The sequence below is a fragment of the Drosophila bipectinata genome, chromosome 3R (assembly GCF_030179905.1).
Source record: "Drosophila bipectinata strain 14024-0381.07 chromosome 3R, DbipHiC1v2, whole genome shotgun sequence".
Classification (NCBI taxonomy): Eukaryota; Metazoa; Arthropoda; class Insecta; order Diptera; family Drosophilidae; genus Drosophila; species Drosophila bipectinata.
Window position 1 is genome coordinate 20239738 of NC_091739.1, and position 20161 is coordinate 20259898.

The following is a 20161-nucleotide window of genomic DNA, read 5'->3' on the forward strand; positions in this document are numbered from 1 at the left end:
ATGAAAAGGGCTGGTCCTGGCCCGGCTCTGGCCGGGTTGTTAGCAAAGTCTGCGAAAGTACTTGGCCCAGGTCTCGAGTGCGTCTACATGACTCTCACTTTTAGAGCCGCCACTGCACAGTCAGAAAAAGTTGGTCGATTGCTGAGCGCATTCGTCCGTCTGAAGCCAAATGGACTTCTAATATTTGAAAGCCACATTTTATTGTACCATATTTAGCCTTTGATCCTCTGAATTGAAGGCTCCTTTCGCAGTGTTAGTTTAGTATTGTGGGTAATAACCGTCTGATGGGCGGGCCAAAGAGCCAAGATCGTCAAGGCGGCTTAATGCACATTTAAATGTCGATTTCGCAAATTGTTGCCCGTTGTTGTTCAGTTTAATTCCAATTCGATTCAATTATGTTGCGCAATGCGTCGAAATTGCGCGTACTTGTTATTGTTACTTTTATTGCGAGTCGTGTTGGTTGTTGTGGTTTTTTTGGTGGGCTGGTTGTTTTGGCCAACAGCGTCATTGGCTAGCTCTGTCTCCCAGCGAATTGTTTCCGCGTGTTGCAGGCTTAATAGCCCCGAACAACATAATTCGCCTTCATTTACAGGCAATGCCAAAAAAGAAAACAACAAATACTTTCAAACATACACTTTTATGTAAGGTTAATTTCAATTTGTTGCCAAGCAAATTCTCACCGGCTCAGAGCGGGCCGAAACAAAGCCCCACCACAGAAAAATGTAAGAGGCCAATACTGCCAATTCATGCAGTTTAAAACATTTGTTCGACATTTCAAAGAAAGCCATTTATTGGCATTCGCAGTCCCGAGCCCCATTCCAGTCCTAAGACCCAAATCCACTGGACCGGCAAACATAAAATGTCTTAATCAAGGCGAGGAAGGTCGTTGCCCTTGTCATTCGGCCGGGAGGCGCATGATTGGTCCTCAAAAGCAACTGGAGTGCGACTAACCCGGCCCGAACCACTCTTTTGGGGCCAGTCGGGCCGGCAATTAACTTATTTCTGCAGCTGATGAAGACCAGCGAGTCAGCTGATTGCCATCGCTGTGCCCCTGCCTCCGACGGGGCTCTTGCCATTCCAATTTGCCATTCGAATGGAGCCCATTCCGGGGGAAACCTTAGCCAACTCTGTTTTCTCGTTCTATTTGCGGATTAATGTCTCATTTCAGTTACAGAAAAAATTGTGGGTTTTCATTAAGGGTATTTTTGAAATGCCTTCCCCAGATCGAACTTTCCATCTTGTCTAGGTGCTCGTTGTCCATGTCATTGTTGTGGCGGTCGCGATTTCCGCGAAACGCTTGCCATGATTCACTGAACAAGCTCGGAAAGACATGTTCGGCAAACTGGAGCGGGAAATGGATCTGCGATTGTTCGGGGAAAGATTGGAGAGGGGACCTTCGCCGTTGTCTATAATTTACATGCAGATCCCATGCTCTGCAATGTACGGCTTGTTAATGTGAAATTTCAGTCCTCGAGTTGGTATTTCTCTCCGCCAATCGCATTTACTAATTGCACATGCACAACGTTTATCACTCGACGGCAGTTACAAGGAAAACTCATAAGCATTATCATTAACAATATTATTGTTGTTGTCATCAGCAGATGTTGCTTCTCGGCCGCCGCTGGGGGGCAGCATCATCAGCAAGCACAACAAACAAGCAACCAAACAAACCAAGCCAGCCAGCCCGAAGACGCGGCCGCCCAACTGGAAACTCTGCCTGCGCATAATCAGCGAGGCATTTAATAATTTTTATGTTTATATATTTATACACTCGACTCGTACAATGTACAATATTGTTTGACGGCGGAGCACCCACGCCGAGTCTGGGAAAGTTGCCGGCGCACTGGCTGGCTGGTTGGCTGGCTGGTCGTATGTTTTTGTTGATTTGTCGCGGGGTTTGTGTTAAGTGGCCATCATTAGTTAAGTATGTGCATTTTTCTTTAAGGATTTTTGCCAAGAGAGATAAACAGCCCGACTGAAATATGAACGGCTCGTTACTGCGGATGCTGATGCACTTTTGGCCCGAGTTCATGGGTGGCTCTGAGCTAACTTTCGTTTTCAGTTAGGGATAGAATCATACGATAAGACAGCTTTAGAGGAATGGTATTAAGATCTTCATTTGAAACTCCTTTCAGATTGTGTCTGTGCTCAATAGTCCCCCCAGCCCATATATTTTCTTTAAAGATGGACTGTAAAACATCAAATTGGCGACAGGTTTGCAGGAAATCGAGAGACAATTAACCTGATTAGTAGCTGCCGGGCCTGTCTGTGTGACAGTGACTACTGTGCGCCAGAGATAGCGCTAAATATTAGTGGCTGGTGGGCCCCGCACCCCCATTCCGAAGCCAACTGAGTCAGTAGGCTCTGGCTCTGACCAGCAGTCCGGGCGAGATCATTAATCAAAGCCCGGCACTGGCCGCGGCGGGACTGCAGCACGGATACGTAATTTAGTAGCCATAAATAAAAGAAACTACAAGTTCGAACTGCACAGAGCGCGCTGTGCGAGTGAAATTGAAATGTTTAAGCGATGAGACAAATGCTCGACTTGATTCGGGGAGCTTTGTGGCTTTCTGGATATCTGGCTCGCCGGCTCTCTGGAGCTCCGGCGCTGAAATTAATGACGTCTCGCATTTATTTGGATGTTGTTTATGAAAACAGCATTCAATTTGCATTAACAATTGGCAATTGATTGATGGCGCGCTCGAAAGTGGTCCGACCGATAGTCCGATGGGCCAGCGACCCACGCAAACCCCAAACGCCGGCAAACATTTCACACCAAACAAAAGACTCAGGCAACGAACTCGATTCGAGCCACTCATCGCGGCCGTGCAATATCTTACCGGCTCGGCCTGGACTGGCCTGCTTTATGGCCGCAATAGAACATAAAGCCCGAGCTACCAGGCGGCGGGGTCGTAAACTTGCGGCTCATCCGCCTTCTGTGCTTGGCCCGCGTCGGGGGAGTGAAAGTCTTTCATTGTTAGCGGCGTAACATCTTCGCGTAAATAGCAGAGATACGAATTATTGCCAAAACAAACCAAGTAGACCGCAAGGCGGCGGCCAGATATTATCGTCTTGTTTTGTAATTTCAATTAATGGACGGGGAATATTCGGCTCTAAGGCCTGGCCTGGCGTTTAATTAAAATATGTGACGGCAATCGTAAACGGTGGGCGGGCGGGTGACTGTGGCGTGTCGTGCGTAATAAACAAAAGCAAGATCACAGCAGCACCATCGGCTGCACAGCAGCACAAACAAGAAGCCTAGCCAAACGACAGCAAGTGGGAAAAAGTGTAAAGCGAAGAGCCCCAAGCTCTGCGCCGGGCTCCGGAATTTCTATAGAAGTGAAATTTCTGCCGTTCCTCCAGACGAGTATGGAGAGTGTGTGAGAACCGCAAGGCAATTAATTTGTGGGAAATACCCTGGACTGGGCTGCGGAATCTGGACTACTTTGGCAGTCAGTCAGGCAGTCAGAGTATGAAACGTTACTCCTTAAGTCATTTAAACTTTTGTATGCCCCCCCTTATAAAAAATTTCTTCTAGGGTACATCCCATTCGGTATCCTTTGTCGAGACTTCAGACTCTTTTCTCCGTCCGCTGAATTGGTAGCAGAAAACATTTTATAAATTAGAGCAACACTTGCCGCTCTGCCAGTGGCTGTGTTTGCTGTTGCCAATGTTGCAGCGCTGTTGCAGCTACTCCTTCTGTCTTGCCGCACCTTGCATGCGAAAATCTTTTCACGCCTCGGGCCAGGCAGCATGCGAAAAACTAATTTCGGGGCACACATCGTTTGTCTCGACTCTGCAGCTCTTGAGCTCCCAGCTCTGCAAGCCGGAAGACGTTTCAATTTTGTAAAAAATCGCAACAATTAAATGATCAGGTGGCCCGATTTCTAATCCGAAAACGGTGTAATCCGCGGCAGAGATCGCGGTCAGCATTTCGGGGCTGATCGAGCTGATCGAGGCGATGACATCATTCCAAACGATGCTGAGCCCCAATGCCTATGCATAATTTGTCTGTAAATGGTCAGAAGACATGCGACATAAATCTTGGGATTTGTTGTGGGATTGTCACTGACCGGCCGCTGACGAATCAATCAATCTACGAGGGGACAGATCGAGTAGTTCGAGCGGCCAGCTCGGATCTCGGATCAGATTAGAAGCTTGTTTTTCCCGTCATGCACGGCAGCGTTTCGCGAGCGCGGCTTAATTGATGGATTTTCCTAAATAACGAAAACACACTCATAAACAGAGATGATTTTCCAGCAGGTGAAATTAATGATGATGACTCTTGCGCCGGCGCAAATATTTGGGCAACACTACAGAAACCGAAAACGAAGCCAAAAGCCAGATGTGTACACTGACCCACTTGGGCCTAGGCCGGGTCTTGGACCTGGGCAGTTTCCCAAGCGGTTCACGAAAACTGCAAGGCGCCCTGCGGCGGGCCAAACAAAATATAAAATAATAGTAAAAAGCCGGCCAGGCTGGAAAAGCTGAGCGCCATAATTCAGCAATTCCCAGCACTTGTGCAATTTCACGAAGCACTGCAGCCCAGTGCCCAGTGGCCACAAACAGTTGCCACACATTTCCGCGTAATCATCATAATTTTTCGTGTTTTTCATTTTTATGTATCTGTTGATTTAATGCAATCGAGCTGCCCAGCCCAGCCCAGCCCCCTCTCGCAGCAATCGCTATTTGGCACGCCGCTCAAATCGCCATTAAAACGCATTTCAATTTTCGGGCAATGGCTTCATTCCCAGTGTCTGATTAATGCCGCTGGATGCGGCCTCTGCGGATCTGCCGATCGGCGGATCCACCCCCTCCTCCAAACCGTCTGGCAGAATTATTATGTAACTTTTGGCATATTAAAGTGATTTATGGCCCGTGGCATTGGCCGATGGCCGAGCCAGAGTCGGGTTCGAGGCTTAAGCTCTTGCTCTTGGCTTCGTTTTCATCTAAGCCAGCCTCCACTCCTCCACTTCCTGACCATGGCTCAGTTCCTGCACTGAAAAATAAACTGCAATTTATGGAAGAAAAGTACATCATACATTGGTCCCATACGATACTCCTATTCTTCGAGTGTCTTTTCCGAGTCCGTTTGTCCGGCTCTTTAGAGGAGAACTTTTCACATGCGGGACGACGGCGATAATGTCTTGAACTTTTGGGGCGCAGAGTCGCAGCCATTTATTATCGGCGGTAAAAGTTTGGGGCTGAAACATTTTACAGTTGTGTGTCATGAACTTTAGTGTTTAGCATGTTTTTGTTGTGCTTGTGGAGCTGCTATTACGAGAGTCGCGTCGCTTTCCTGCCAATGCCTGCCAATATGCTTAAATGTGAGCAGTTCATGGGAACAGCGGATCGCGAGAAAGCCGCCTGATTTAGGTGTCTGATGGGGTCACCTAAAACCTAAAACCTAAAACCTAAAACCGAAAACCTAAGCCCACAAAGCAGAACAACTACCAAGGCAGTAATTACACGTGCAAAATCTCCAGTCTGACGTTTCTGGGTTAACGCGACAAATCATCGTCTTTGGACTCGAGACTCCGCAATTACCGGCTCGTTTAATAACTCAATCAAACTGGGAAGTGCCCGGACGACCCTCATCAAAACTGTTCAATGGTTGTTGCTTAGACTTGCGAAAACCAAAGAGGCCCTTTGACCGATCCACTGATAATTGCTGCCTTTTAAGAAAGTGTGAGACAGGCCCGAGCCAAGCCGAATCACGAACGGCCGAGCCTCAGTGGGCCAGGTTTTGAGCCGCTACTGAAAGTTTGTGGTATTTTTGAAAAGCTATTATGTAAGGGGTATGAGGATTCAAACACTGATCCTCCTATCCTGACATTATCACATTAAAGCGATGCTCTTCATGAGCTATATGCCCTACTTCCCAAATCCCCCATAATAGAGACCTACTATTAAGGAGGAAGAGTCTTGAAAAGGTTTGACTCCCAATTCTTGACTACTGATGGGTACCTATCCTGAAACTCCCAATTTAAGGAGAGGCTCTTTAAGGATTATATTAAATATTATTTAGATATCATACTCCCCAACCCCCCATAGCGCCTCTAGTAACTCGCAGAGAAACCAAAACAGCGACTAAATTTCTCACAGGTTTGTAATTTAAGCGCACCGCAAAAACAAACAACCAACAACACATCCGCAGTACTGCGCACCGCAAACTAATTGCAAAGCTTAAATGCGATACTTTTATGCATTTTAAATATTTCAATTAGTCGGCGCCGCTTCAGGAAAACCGAAACCGAACCCGAACTGAAAAGTGGCGGAGTGGATTGGAGCCGAAATGAAAACGAAGGCAGTAAACGGCTGGAATGGCAGAAGAAAGTGCCAAGACCGAAGAGCGTGGGGCGCCGGCGCATAAAGTAAAAAGTGTTTACACGATCGCCGAGGAGCGAGGAGAGGGTCGACGACGACGACGTTTGCTTAACCCCTGGCCGAGTGAATATTGGCAAATTTATGAACTTTAAGCTGCATTTATGCGTGCGGCTTATAAGCAATAAAGGTAACTTAGTGCCAACGATGTCATAAAGGCCGCTGCCACATAAACAACGACAGCCGCAACAATGCGAATCAATATCCGAATTTATATGCCATGCTGAAAAAGCGTAGCATCGCCAAAAGCGAAAATAAAATTAATAATCGCAAGAATTTCACTTTTCACGCAACGACAGCAGCAACAAGACATCAGCAACGGCAACAGCAACAGCAACAGCAACGGCACAGCAGCAACATTGGGAATCGTCTGTCTTGTCACCCACAAAGAAAATAAAAGGTAATAAAGGTTCAGATCGACAATCCGAAGCCTGTATGCCCTCTCGGAGGATGTCACTGTTGAGGGATTAAATCGCAAGGAAGACTAGCTTATAGAAGCAAATTCTTAGCATCAAGTTTTAACGCAGTCCTGGAACTAAAAGACTCAACACTTCAAGAAAGGGTATGCGAGCTAAGGCCAAGTGAGGCACTGGGAATTCAGTTGCATAAATTTATTGAAATTTGCATTTCGGTTTTCGAAGACGACGTCCGAGGAGTTGCAGTTGCAGCTCCCCAGCCCTGGCCCCATCGCCTGCGCCGAAGTTGGCCTATAAAAAATATGGCATCGATTGATCGCAACGCAAGATATTTCAATTAGCGTAAATACATTTTTGTCGTCGTCGGATGGGATCGCCAGCACGCACATGGAGCGGGCCGCGAAAGAGAAATCGATGATGTTCGGTCTCGGAAATGGACTCGGATGGTAAGAGATACATTTATTATAGCACCAGATCCAGGCCCGCTCCAATAGCGAGTCCATTCATAGCGATCTATGCAAATGCCCCAGCTCGTTAGCCAGCGACAAATATAGGCAGGTCCCGAACGAGCTGCGGGATTAGTTTCATTTACAAATATATGTATTTCAAAACAAAGGAACACAATATCGTCATTGATCTAGAACAACAGGTGAGAAGGGGAGGACGGCGTGGGAGTGGGAACTGTGGGAACTAGGATTCAGCCTTCATTAGGGATCTTCCGGCGTAATGGTGACGTGCATTTGCTTCACTCCGCGCAGGATCACAACGTCCAGGTTCTTGCTGTTGTCGGCCAGAGCGTCGTAGACGTCCGAGGAGTTCTTGATCTCCTTCTTGTTTATGTGGGTCACGATGTCACCGGGCTGGAGACCACCACTAGAGAAGACAGAGGGGGGGCGTTAGTTGTTATCACAGATTACAGATCAACTCACCTGTGGGCCGGTGAACCCACAATCACCTTCCACACCAGCACCCCGTGGGTGAGGTTGCTTGGCATGTTCTGACTCCGTGACTTGAGCTCAAAGAGGATATCCGGCGTCAGGGTCAGCATGGTGATGCCCATGTAGCGCTTCACCGGATAGCCAGTCTTGTAGGCAGAGCCCTTCTTACGGCGCTCGGCCGCCCGCTCCAGGAACACCTTCACGTAATCAATGGGAATGGCGAAGCTGATGCCGGCCGTCACTTTCATGGAGTTAACGCCAATAGCCTCACCATCCAGGTTGACCAGGGGCCCACCAGAGTTACCGAACGTGATGGCCGCGTCCGTCTGCAAGTAGTTGATGTCCCGGTTCCGCAGGCCGAGTTCCTGGGACGCGCGCTGCGTTGAACTGATTACGCCTGCCGTGACAGTGTTGCTCAGGGCCAGAGGGCTCCCCAGAGCTACAACCCACTCGCCGGAGCGCAGCGTGCTGCTCTTGCCTAGGCGCATCACCGACAGGTTGCTCACCTGGAACGGAAATTTGTAAAGTTTACGAAGACTAGTTGTGGCAGGGCATGGCTTACCTGGATGCGGAGGGTCGCCAGGTCAGACGTCTGGTCCACGTCCTCGATGGTGGCCGGGAAGGTCCTGCCGTCGGAGAGCCTCACTTGGACCATCGTGTGCGGCTTGTTGATCACAACGTGGGCGTTCGTGAGGATCAGGCCGTTCTGCTCGATTATGAAGCCGGAGCCGTTGGATGCCGTGATGGGCTGCCCGCTGAAGTAGTCAAAGTGCCGCGTGTCCTTGATCTCTATGTAGACCACCGAATCCGCGCAGCCAGCCACCACTTCTGCAATGAAGTTGAAGTCCCGCCGGCGTCCGGTCATAGCCCGGGCGGATAGAGTGGGGGTGAGCTCCTCCCGTTTAATGACCAACGAGCTGGCCACCGCCCCCAGGGAGAAGGGCACGAAGAAGCGTATCAGACTGCGCCAGCCAAACCTGCCCCAGTGTCCGCCGCCGCTATCCTGCTGCTCCTTCCGGTCCTGCTGCCGCTGGTCCTGCTTTGTTTGCTGATCCCTGTCGCAGTGGCTAACTCTACGACTGGGAGCGTGTCTGTGGAACAGGTTAAGCGCACTGCAACGCCGTATGAAAACGTCCAGCCGGTGAGAACCGCGCAGTGCCATCGGTTTCTGTGATAATTCTGTCTGTTTACTGTTATTTACGTAAATTTATTTACGTCTCAGCTGGCAGCTGATTTTAATTTAGCAAATGGCCCCCAAAAGCTGCCTGCTACGACACCAGCACTGGGTAGCAGAAAATGGCTCGCAAAATTTAAGTTATTTTGAATTATTTGGATTGATGTTTAACAATTTGACAGCATTTGCGTGCTTTTCAATTGATTTTACAAATTAAATACATTAATTAACGTAAACGTAAACATGAAACTAAACCAGAAGCTTGTTTACGGAGAAATCACAACTAGGTGGCAACTCCGCCACGAACCTCTTCTTCCTCCACCAACACACGGCGCTTTGCATAACATCTGGAATCCGATTTGGAAGCTCAATTTAATAAATTAAAATGTCGAAGGCTGCGGGCAAACTAAAGTCCCTGAAAAAGACAGTAGAGCGGGTGACACACACCAGCAAGCTCAAGACGAACATTCCGGCTGGAATGGCTGCTGCCGGTCCTCCACTGGGACCCATGCTGGGACAGGTGCGTCTAGCCACCGGCTAATGCGGAAATCAGAAGCTTTAATCCCAGTGTTCCCACAGCGTGCCATCAACATTGCCGCCTTCTGCAAGGACTTCAATGCCAAGACGGCGGAGATGAAGGAGGGAGTTCCGCTGCCCTGCAGGATCTCCGTGAACAGCGACCGCAGCTACGACCTCGTCATCCACCACCCGCCGGCCACATTCTTTCTCAAGCAGGCTGCTGGAATCCAGCGGGGGACCATGACTCCGGGAAAGGAGGTCGCGGGCATGATCACTTTAAAGCACCTATACGAGATCGCGGCCATAAAAATCCAGGACCCACCCAACGCCCTACTTACCATGCAGGTGACTATACGAGAGATCAATAAAAAGAATCGTATTTGAGAAAATCTGTTTCGTTTTAGCAAATGTGTGAGATGCTGATCAGCATTGCGCGGACGTGCGGCATCAAGGTGGTCAGAGACCTGGACCCTGCAGCTTATGGAGAGTTCCTGGAGGAGCGCAAAGTCATTGTCGAGGAGCAGCGGCGTGAGCTTCAGGAGAAGCGAGAAGCCAAGATGTTGCGTACAGGATAGTCCTTGTGTCTTGTTTCTATGAGAAATACATTTATTCTTAAAGGATGAACTTAGTCTATGCCAATGCGCTTGCGATCCTTGGCTGCGTTCTTCTTGCGCCTCTTCTCCAGGTGCTTGTTCAGTTTTCCTGTGCTCTTTAGCTGCTCGAACTGGGCCACTAACTCTTTAGCACGGCGCTCCTCTACATGAAGTGGAAAAGCATTAAAAAAGTAAAAGGAAGACGGACTAAAACCTACTCTTTGTGAGATAGTGGGGCTGCTGTCCTTGGTTGTGCTTCTTTTGGATACCGGCGAGCTCCTTCTTCACCTTCTTTTGTTTGGTGTGCCACCGTTTGTCCTCCACGTTCTTGTTTATCAGCCTCTGCATGGTGTCCTTGATTTGGTGCTTCTCTTGGGGATCCTCCACCTCGTCCAGCTGCTTCTTAAGTTGACCAACCTCCTTTTTACGGATTTGCGACACAAACTGGTAGTTCTTCTTAAAAGTATCCGCGTTGTAGGTGCCCGACTTCTCGTCAAACCGGGGATCTCGGACCTCGGTGGCGCCTTTCTTGCGCTCCGCCCGCTGGTCGGCGCCCAGAAAGGGCACCTGGCGCCTGGAGCTCATTTCGCGGGGTCGGTTTTTGTTTAGGCGCTTGAGCTCCGTTTTTGGTTTTGGCTTTCGGGCAGTCTCCTTGGAGCCCTGGGCCCCCAGGACTGCCTCCTTATACACCCTAGCACCTAGTTCCTCCTTCAGCTTCATGATCTCTTCAAACGACATGCCCTTCAGGTCATCCCGAATGGCATTTTGAGTCTCGTCATCGCCACTGTCCTCATGCTCGGTAGCTGATGAGGCTTCTTCGTCGGAGGATGACATTTGTGGCAGAATCTTTTAAATTCTAAACAAAACAGCTCCTTACCACCTGTTTGCCAATAAATGTTGACCAACATTGGAATTTTATTCTAAATTCGACGTCCAACACTGGAAGAAATGGGGCTGCCAGACTATCTCGGCCAGTTCGATATCAAATACTCTGTGACATAAGACAACACTGAATATGGGCGCAAAACTTAAAAAATATAACTCAGAGCATTAAAACATAAATAAAGCAAAGTTACACCCCATTTGTTTTTTAAATTTTCTATCCACCCGAAGAATTTGCTCCTAAAGCAAATAAGTTTAATTGTTTAAAATCATAAAGAGGCATTTTTGAGTAGTTCTCAATGGTGTGATTTATTTTGATTCAATTGCAAGTCTTAAATAGTTAGGAAAACTAATGTGAACAACTTTTAATCGTCGTGGGTAACAGAAACAATTAACAAAACGATCAGAGGTATGCACATTAATTGGTAGGCAAATCAGAGACAGGGAACGTTATTTGATTTTCTTGAGAGTGACCCGATAACTGGGAAGTAGGATCCGACAATTACAACTTTAGTTGACCTTAAGCAGCCAAATTTTGATTAGCACACGCAGAAAGTGACTAAAAATAATGAGTTATTCTTTGCAATTCTATCCGTAGTTACATGCAATTCTTTAAACTTTCGCTTCGCATATATTTTATATATTAGTTTATGTTTATCTGCTAAGGTTTATAAACCTGCTCTGTACACACTGATAAAGTAAACTCCATTAATCTGAAAATAGTGAGGGACCGGACTGGATTATTCGTTTCAACCGAATGTGCGCGTATTCGTATTCGTATGCTTGTGTTTGAGTTCAAAAATTGACTGCCGTCTTCAATAAGCTAATATTTATATATCTATACAGTTAAACAGTGATACGAAATGTTCTCATTCATCTGCAATTCGTTATTCTCGGGAGTATCATATAATATTGCTATACTCAAAGTTTCTAAGTAAATACAATTCAATTAGCTATGTAAAGTAGACTCAAGCCGGTCGCAGGTGTCCGATGCCTGGGACATAGCCTCTTAGGATAGTAGGTGCTCCATATAGTGTTCATAGTATTTTATACGCTCTGACTAGCACGATTTGGTTGGGTTTTCTACGTTTTCTTAGCTAGTAATAGTTCTAATTAGTATTTGCTACAGAATCGTGGCATCCTGTAGCCTAGAAGCGATAGACAGACGCTAGATAAAAGGATAGTATCCGCCAGAAGGTTCCCCAACGAGGACTATCTTCGGCGCCTTCCGGACCTTAAATAGATCACATGTTTTGACATTCACTTAATGCTTAATATTGCAACTGTGTTTTTTCCCGCTCCGTCCTCTTGGGTCTAGGATAGTTATAGTACGCGCTCTTGTCGAGATGCCCATCCAAAGCAACGCCATTGAGTTTAGCTCCTTCGCCTTGCTAAAAAATAGGGTACTGGGTATCGGCCTACAAAGTCGGCAAGTAGAGCAACAAGATTCCCATTACGTTACTTAATTACTTCCAAATCGACGACGAAATCCAATTAGAACTCGGTCAGCCCCCCTCCGGCACTCTTCGGGTCAGTCTCACTGCCCGGAGTTGTGCTGGAGGGAGTTGCCATGTTCTAATTGGACGGCTTTCGTCATAACAAGGCGCAGAGCTTGGAGCGCTTCTTGGACTTGTCCTGGGCTTGACCTGCCGCTGCCATCTGGCACTGGCCCTGGCCGCCTGCGGAGGAGGTCGAGGAGGAGGCGGACATGCGGCCCATACTGCCTGACGCCTGAGGCTGCGAGGGACTCGTAGGACTCTTGTCGTCCATGTCCTCGCTGACATGGGACTCCAGCAGCTTCAGCGACGTCTTTGGCTTCGACCCGTCCATGCTGTTGTAGAGGGTCTTCGACAGCTTCGACCTCACCGCCTTGCCCAGCGCTCCGGTCTTCTTCATGCTGAGCCGGGAGCCACTGCGCTGGTGCTCCGGCGTGTGGCTGTCCTCGCTGCCGTGCTGGGACTGTTGGGACTGGTTGCAATTCAGCGTGGTGACTGTGAACTCAATGTCCTTAATCTCCTCGTCGGCGCAGGCCGCGAACTCCTCCACCGGCTTGTCGATCGTGTCGTGGTCGATCCAGGTGAGCCCCATCTCGACCTTTTCGGCCAGGTCCTGCCAGTTGCGGCGATTCTCCAGGGTGCCCTCGTAAAGGGGCGTGATCCAGGGAAAGGTGTCGCACAGGACTCGGTACAGCGGCAGGCAGATCACGTCGATGAAGCCCACCTGCATCTTGGGAAGCTCGTCCTTACGCTCCCTGAAAATCAATGTTGTTGAAACTAACTATCTGTTTAGGACAATGAGCTCACCTGTCCATCATGGCCACTGGTTGCGTGTTTAGTTGCAGCTTCTCGAGATCGCCCTGGTCGAAGAACTCGTCGGCCACCAGCTTTGCCACTTTGTGCTGCACCTCCCATGGCTTGGCGATGGCGCTGACGTCGCAAGCCGTCATCATCATTCCACAAAGTACTGAAAATTAAGGATTAGAATATCATCTTAAGAGAAGGCCCTTGTTCGTTTGCACTCACAGTCCTTCTTCTCCTCGCCCTGCCAGTCGAACTCCCCGTTCTCCACTAGCTCCAGGAAGGCGTTGCGCTTCTTGAAGTACATGGCCAGGTCGGTGGACAGAATGGCGCTCTCCACAGTCTTCATCACGGAGCGGTAGTCCTCGGGGGACAGGGCCTGGAATTAGCCAAACAGAGTTTCTGATAAAGCCTAAGCCCAAAATAGAATCTATTCTCAAAACACTTGTAGCGGTGACGTTGTTGGTTTGCCTAGACATGTGTCCAAACAAAGGTTCACCTCGTATCGGAGTCAAGGCGGGGTATGCTGGCTCTGCAGCGAAGTAGGTTTTGCCAACTGAAGGCCAGTGGCTAATTATGATTTCACTATAAAAGCGCGCCTTTTCCGGCAAAAGGCATATCACTTTCGATTAAAGCATCCAACATCCAACATGAAGTTGTCCACCGTTCTCCTCGCCCTCGCCGTGGTCCTGTTCGTGGCCCAGACCAGGGCAGCCTCCTCCAACTCGACAACCACTACCACGGATGCCACTACTACCACGGAGGCCAGCACGTCAACCTCTACCTCCGGGTCCGGCACAGGCAAGATTGTGAGGATCAGTGGTCTGACGTACACGGCAAAAAGGAGGATCAGGATCGGCACTACCACCACGAGCTCCACGAGTTCCAAGAGTGCCCGCGCCAAGGCTCGCAAGGCCCGCCTCAATGCCAAGAGGGCCGCAAAGGCAAAGGCCAACCGCAAGTCGAAGAACCGCAAGCTGAACAAGAAGAGTAAGGGCCGCAACGCCCGCCTCGTCCGGGGTTAAACACATAATCTTTTATAATCTGTTTGAAATAAAATAAATCTGTTGAAAATAAAGCTGATGACGTATTGGTTATCCGTCAAGCAAGTGGTTGGTTAAAGCTGATATCCAAAGGCTTTTGTTGACAATCTCGAATGGTTTCTGATATTTCCTCACCACTATCCTTTGCGTTATGATAGTAGATTCCTTCGTGTTTAATTAGTTTTATTATTATTCTGAACTATTGAGCCAAAACCCGGCTCACACCGCTTTTGCTCCAGCATCAGGTCCACTTTTCTCAAAACCAGCTGTGCGACCTTTGAGCACTTTCTGCTCTAATACTTTTATGTTTACCCATAACTTTTATTTGGGAAACAGAATGAGATGACGCACATCTTACCTGGAATATATTATTGCCCTCCGAGTTAAGAATCATGACGCACTGGTCAAAGTGATGGTGCTCCATCGTACTGGTAGTGTACAGAATGGCTAGTGGAGACTCGGTTTTGGTTTGGAACGCATTGTTGGTGCCGCGGTGGTCCAAGTCGTGGCACAAGCAGGCCACCAGCAGTCCCAGGATCTCCAGATCAGTCATGAAGCGCTCCATCTTCCCAGTTTTGAGCATGGCGAACATGGTCTGGGCCACGTTCAGAGCGTGCCGCCAGTTGTGGTACTTGACAGGTCTGTAGTTCTTTCGCACACTTAGAACCCAGCGGCAAAGTACCTTAAAATATATTAAAAACAATTGTTTATAGGTTCACATATTAACAACGGTTTGTAGACTCACGTCATAGGGTATCTGGAACTGCGAAACCAGGTTGCACTGCATAAACATCCGAAGCACAGCCCGGCAGGTGTCATCATCGACCAGCTCAAAGTCTGAAAGCCATTATATTTTATTGACCACACACCTATTTAAAAATTAGAGACAGTTTGGTAAGAAATACCTGTGAAAGTGAAGCTATAGAGGTTGTAGGTCTCTGCCTCCGCAATCGCGTCCTGCGTGAGCTTTTCCGTCTGATCCTGGCTGGCGGTCGCGTGGTAGCTGAGGCACTCGAGGGCCACCTTCTGCTTCGCCATGAGCTTGCATGCGTTCTCGTACATCTGGGTGTTGTGAATACCTAGCCCGCAGAAGATGGCAAAGGCCTCGAAGATCGAGGCATCGGACTCGGTGAAGGGGACGCCGTTAGCCTGAGGAAAGAAAGAAGGATCTATAGCTTGTGGCATACATTTCTGGTGTGGGTAGCACCTTGTTGATGAGTTGGGCCACACCAATCACCGTCTTCTGGGCGTTTACGATGGGCATGCAGAGAATAGCTTGGGTGCTGTCGATTTCGCTCTCGGCCCGGATCTGGTTGTGCTCCCTCACCCACTCGTGGACGTCGCAGATGTTAACCGTCTGCCCGGTGGTGGCCACGAACTGGGCAATCTGGGCCAGCGTGGAGGTGCTTAGTTCGCTGGTGGAAGGCCTCGAAACATTGGCGGCCTGGTACTCGCCGCCCAGCTCGAACAGCACGGTGAAGCGGTTGCGCATTTTCTGCTGACAGAACCATTTCAGAATAGAACTCATCCCAATGCAATGGACTTACCTTCTCCTCGAAACTGTCAGCCGACTTAATGGCGCGGGTGGCCGGCTGATTGGGCTTCTCAATTATCTTCTCCAAATGGCTCTGGTGGAGAAAGGAAGAGGATCATTAAGTGTTGCCACTAACGGGAGTCAGCACAGTTCCTGCCCCAAACTTTTTGATAGATGCACATCCACCTAGAGAAACACGTTCTTAAAGTCCAATTCCTTAACGGAATTTTCCATGTTGAGCCCCTGGTTTATCTTGAATTCTTAATCGGGGTTGGCAGTTAAAAAAGCTAGTACTTTCATAAAATTTTGCTCATCTTTTCGCCCAGTGTAGTGTAGTGTAAAGCAAGCTCGCCAGCAGACCTGCAACCTTCCCTCCCGAGCATAATTAAGCTGACATGTTGCACATGACGGGCATGTCAGCCAAGTTTTCAGAGCGCTTTGGTGTGGCCGCCCCCGCTGCCGAGCCCTTTGGGGCGGCCAGGCTTTATGGGCTAATGAATTGGCCATTACACCCCCTGCATACGCCTTGCAATGGATAATTTGGACTGCCATTTCACGAATTAAACAATCATCGTGTTGTCCGGCACTCTTCAAGTGCGGTGGGAAAGAGGAGGCTCTGGTCAAGCTAATTAAGAGTTCATGGATAGATTCGATATTTATGGAGGCTTCAGGGCATTAATCAAGGATTATGTATGAAATGCATTAAACTGTGTTTTTAGGACACTCAGGCGGAAGCAATGCGTCTGTTTCCCCTTACGGGCATTTCATTAAAATGCTTTTGCGTGGAAGTCCACAAGGAATTATTCATGAGGCTGGTTGGCCAAAATAGCCGGAGAGCTCGATCCAATTTCTCGGTTATTAAATAAATTCTGCAAACGTCTTTTAAAAATAATGTCCTTGCACATTCCTACTCTATCTTTGGGCTTCTTTGTTTACTTTGAATGGACAGCTCAACCAAGAGCCTTTAAGTAATGACAGGCAATCAACGAGATCCTTGCTAGGACATAATTCACCGTATCCCCACGGCGTGACCACCCACATGCTCCTCAGAACTTCTGCCGTGGCTGACACTTGTTTATTGTGAACCCCAAAACGCCACATGACACCGCCCACCCGGCCACAGTGGTGTCGCAAGAAACGAAATGTAAATTGCACATTTTAATTTCCTCGGGGTGCCCGGCGAGGTCGCCGCAAAAAATACACAAAAAGTCAAGCAAATGACCGACGCGTTGGCGTTTAAAAATTTTTAATGGATCTGACAGCGCGGATGCGGACGCCAACACAGACTCTGGCCGGGAAGGAGTGACCGCAGGCACCGCAGGGCGTCACTTTTTAATTCATGCCCCACATTGGGGCAAGCATTGGCGATCCCCCCGCCCGCTTCACCTCTCTGGTAAATCATTTGCATGGCCGGCTTTTCAATTGACTGAAACATGGCGGGTAATTAAATTCATGTCCTGAATCGATGGCCATCGACGGGGAAACCCATTCAATTCAGCCAGAACTTATCCTGTAACCTTTGAACTCCCTTCTTACCGCTTCACAGCAATCCAGATCCACCAGAAACACGGAGCACCGCTCGCACTTGAGCAGCTCCCGGGCCTCGGTCATGATCTTCGTGACCAGGCACTCCAGGTTGTTCTGCTCCTCGAAAATGCTCCTCGCCAGGTTGAGCAGGATCTGGTTGCGCCTGTACTCCTGGACGGACATCTCGAAGAGCTGCGCGTTCTGGATGCCGATTCCGCAGAAGGTCAGGTAGCGGCGGAATATCTCCACGTCGTGTTCATCAAACTCCATGCAACCTGCAATAGTCACTGTCTAAGTTCGCAGCTGGCAGTCTACACTTACAAGGACTTACCATTCGTTTTATTGATGATTTGGGCCACGCCTATGATGTCGCCCTCATAGTTGCAAATCGGCATGCAGAGGATGGCGTTCGTCTTGTAGCCCGTTTTCAGATCGATTTCGCAGTTGAAGCGCGCGTCCTTGTAGGCCTCCTTGATGTTAATCATCTGCTTTGTCTGCGCCACCATGCCGGCGATGCCGATGCCGAAGGGAATGATTATCTCCTCGGTGCTGGCCCGCGTCACGGCGTCCTTGAGTGCTGCAATCACACGGGATTTAAATAAAATTAAAGCTCAAGTCGCTTTGCTCAAAAGGAAAAACTGAGAAAAAGAATCTTTATCAAATATAGACGCGAAGGTTAAAAAGAATGGTGTATTAAAAAAATGAACAAGGTTTCTTTTAAATTCAAATACCAAATTCATTTTAATATTTTAACGAAATGTAAGTAATAAAAAATCTTTCTGGACAATCCCAGAAACGTCCTTTTCTAGTACATAATAGGCATCTGATTCAACCACGGAACACCTTAAATGATTCGTAGATCGATTCTCCACAAATCTGCATCAAAATCTAACAAGAAATATTTTTTAGATTTTTAGTCGATTTTCTATGGTACTCCCTTCAGAAATGCATGGAGGCCCCATATGAGCCACGACGAAGCCTGTAACTTGGCCAATAAGCATCCGATTCCACCGCGGAACACCTTAAATGATTCGTAGATCGATTCTCCACAAATCTGCATCAAAATCTAACAACGAAATATTTTTTAGATTTTTATTCCATTTTCTGGGGTATTCCCTTCAGAAATGTATCGAAGCCCCATATGAGCCACGACGAAGGCTGTATCTTTGCCAATAAGAATCCGATTCCACCGCGGAACACCTTAAATGATTCGTAGATCTATTCTCCACAAATCTGCATCAAAATCTAACAACGAAATATTTTTTAGATTTTTAGTCGATTTTCTGGGGTATCCCCATGGAATTTCTCCATGGAGGCCCAGTATGAGCCACGACGAAGGCTGTATCTTTACCAATAAGCATCTGATTCCACCGGGGAACACCTTAAATGATTCGTAGATGGATTCTCCACAGATCTGCATCAAAATCTAACAACGAAATATTTTTTAGAATTTTAGTCAATTTTCAGGGGTATCCCCATGGAGAAATGCATGGAGGCCCAGTATGAGCCACGACGAAGGCTGTATCTTTGCCAATAAGCATCCGATTCCACCGGGGAATACCTTAAATGATTCGTAGATCGATTCTCCACAAATCTGCATCAAAATCTAACAACGAAATATTTTTTAGATTTTTAGTCGATTTTTTGGGGTATCCCCTTCAGAAATGCATGGAGGCCCCATATGAGCCACGACGAAGGCTGTATCTTTGCCAATATTCATCCGATTCCACCGGGGAATACCTTAAATAATTCGTAGATCGATTCTCCACAAATCTGCATCAAAATCTAACAACGAAATATTTTTTAGATTTTTAGTCGATTTTCTGGGGTATCTCCTTCAGAAATGCATGGAGGCCCCATATGAGCCACGACGAAGGCTGTATCTTTGCCAATAAGCATCCGATTCCACCGGGGAATACCTTAAATAATTCGTAGATCGATTCTCCACAAATCTGCATTAAAATCTAACAACGAAATATTTTTTTAGATTTGTATTCCATTTTCTGGGGTATCCCCTTCAGAAATGCATGGAGGCCCCATATGGCCCACGACGAAGGCTGTATCTTTGCTTATAGAAAAGTTTTTTTTTTCTCTTTTTTGAGTCCATTATTGAAACCATACAATATAATGTTTTGTTCAAAAAGTATTTGGACCGTGAAAATCGTATTGAATGCCTGATAGAGCCCGTCTTGCAGCCTAATAAATATTAAATTTATAGACTAATGTATTCACTTTGCCATGCGAGTGTTGAAAAACGGAGCTCGAAAAGATTCTACAAGCCAAAGCCAAAGAAAATAATATACATAAATAATGGCAAGCCCCAAAATCCGAGGGCGAGAAGTCAAATGTGAATTTGCATGAGCAGTTCCCCGGCACCGCCCCAATAATAATACCAAAGTCCCGCAGACCGCACACATGAATCTGTATCTGAGTATCTGTATCTGGTCGAGGCTGGGGCTGGTGCTTGGGCTCGGGGCTTCCCCCGAGTGGAAACACTCCCAGTTCTAATCTTTCTCGCATTTTCCCTGCTGAATTATGTAGCGGAAGCGGAGGCTCCTGCTCAAGGGTCTGCACCACTGATTCATTACGAATGTAACGTATTCCTGTATGAATATTTTGGGTGTTTGAATGTTGCCTTTTTTGGGGCGGACCAGAACCAAACGGTTGCGAATGTGTGTGCGTTTTTCTGGCACACGTTCCTGCCACCATCTATTTGCCTTTTGATAGCGACCTTTAGAGTTTTATGGCCCAGTCTCGGCCGGAGGAACCGAAAACTTTTAATGCCCGCTTCCGGACAAGTCTAATTTCGCTAATGCGTTTGCCGTTCCCTTTGGTCAGGCCGGGACGGATTATT

At 47.8% G+C, this 20161-nt stretch overlaps 5 protein-coding genes across 6 annotated transcripts in view; 2 read left to right on the forward strand and 3 right to left on the reverse strand.

Moving 5' to 3' along the window:
* Positions 1–7382: 7382 nt before the first annotated feature.
* Positions 7383–9044, reverse strand: HtrA2 (HTRA2-related serine protease). Its single transcript, XM_017245439.3, has 3 exons — positions 8301–9044; positions 7730–8244; positions 7383–7673 (listed from the first exon to the last, which is right to left on the reverse strand). The coding sequence occupies exons 1-3, from the start codon at positions 8898–8900 to the stop codon at positions 7508–7510; spliced, it is 1281 nt and encodes a 426-aa protein (XP_017100928.2). The 5' UTR covers positions 8901–9044; the 3' UTR covers positions 7383–7507.
* Positions 9045–9148: 104 nt separating this feature from the next.
* Positions 9149–10051, forward strand: mRpL11 (mitochondrial ribosomal protein L11). Its single transcript, XM_017245463.3, has 3 exons — positions 9149–9432; positions 9492–9776; positions 9836–10051. Exons 1-3 carry the CDS (start codon positions 9298–9300, stop codon positions 10004–10006), a joined length of 591 nt encoding a protein of 196 aa, XP_017100952.1. The 5' UTR covers positions 9149–9297; the 3' UTR covers positions 10007–10051.
* On the reverse strand, positions 9992–10939 carry LOC108128077 (ribosomal RNA processing protein 36 homolog). Its single transcript, XM_017245451.3, has 2 exons — positions 10243–10939; positions 9992–10187 (listed from the first exon to the last, which is right to left on the reverse strand). The coding sequence occupies exons 1-2, from the start codon at positions 10856–10858 to the stop codon at positions 10057–10059; spliced, it is 747 nt and encodes a 248-aa protein (XP_017100940.2). The 5' UTR covers positions 10859–10939; the 3' UTR covers positions 9992–10056.
* A 249-nt stretch (positions 10940–11188) lies between these two features.
* The window catches only part of Pde6 (phosphodiesterase 6), a 33058-nt gene continuing 24085 nt past the window's right edge, over positions 11189–20161 (reverse strand). Inside the window, exons 4-13 of one of the 2 annotated variants that reach the window (XM_017245274.3) lie at positions 17639–17884; positions 17317–17582; positions 15794–15874; positions 15454–15741; positions 15152–15395; positions 14992–15083; positions 14605–14928; positions 13429–13582; positions 13210–13369; positions 11189–13157 (exon numbers count right to left, since the gene is read on the reverse strand). In XM_017245274.3, the coding sequence (XP_017100763.2) occupies positions 12500–13157; positions 13210–13369; positions 13429–13582; positions 14605–14928; positions 14992–15083; positions 15152–15395; positions 15454–15741; positions 15794–15874; positions 17317–17582; positions 17639–17884 (2513 nt within the window). In that variant the 3' untranslated portion in view covers positions 11189–12499. Of the gene's footprint in view, positions 13158–13209; positions 13370–13428; positions 13583–14604; positions 14929–14991; positions 15084–15151; positions 15396–15453; positions 15745–15793; positions 15875–17316; positions 17583–17638; positions 17885–20161 lie in introns of both variants that reach the window. The other variant, XM_070281466.1, reaches the window with a different exon arrangement.
* On the forward strand, positions 13591–14343 carry LOC108127937 (protein new-glue 2). The gene has a single exon (XM_017245290.3). The coding sequence runs from the start codon at positions 13854–13856 to the stop codon at positions 14226–14228; it is 375 nt and encodes a 124-aa protein (XP_017100779.2). The 5' UTR covers positions 13591–13853; the 3' UTR covers positions 14229–14343.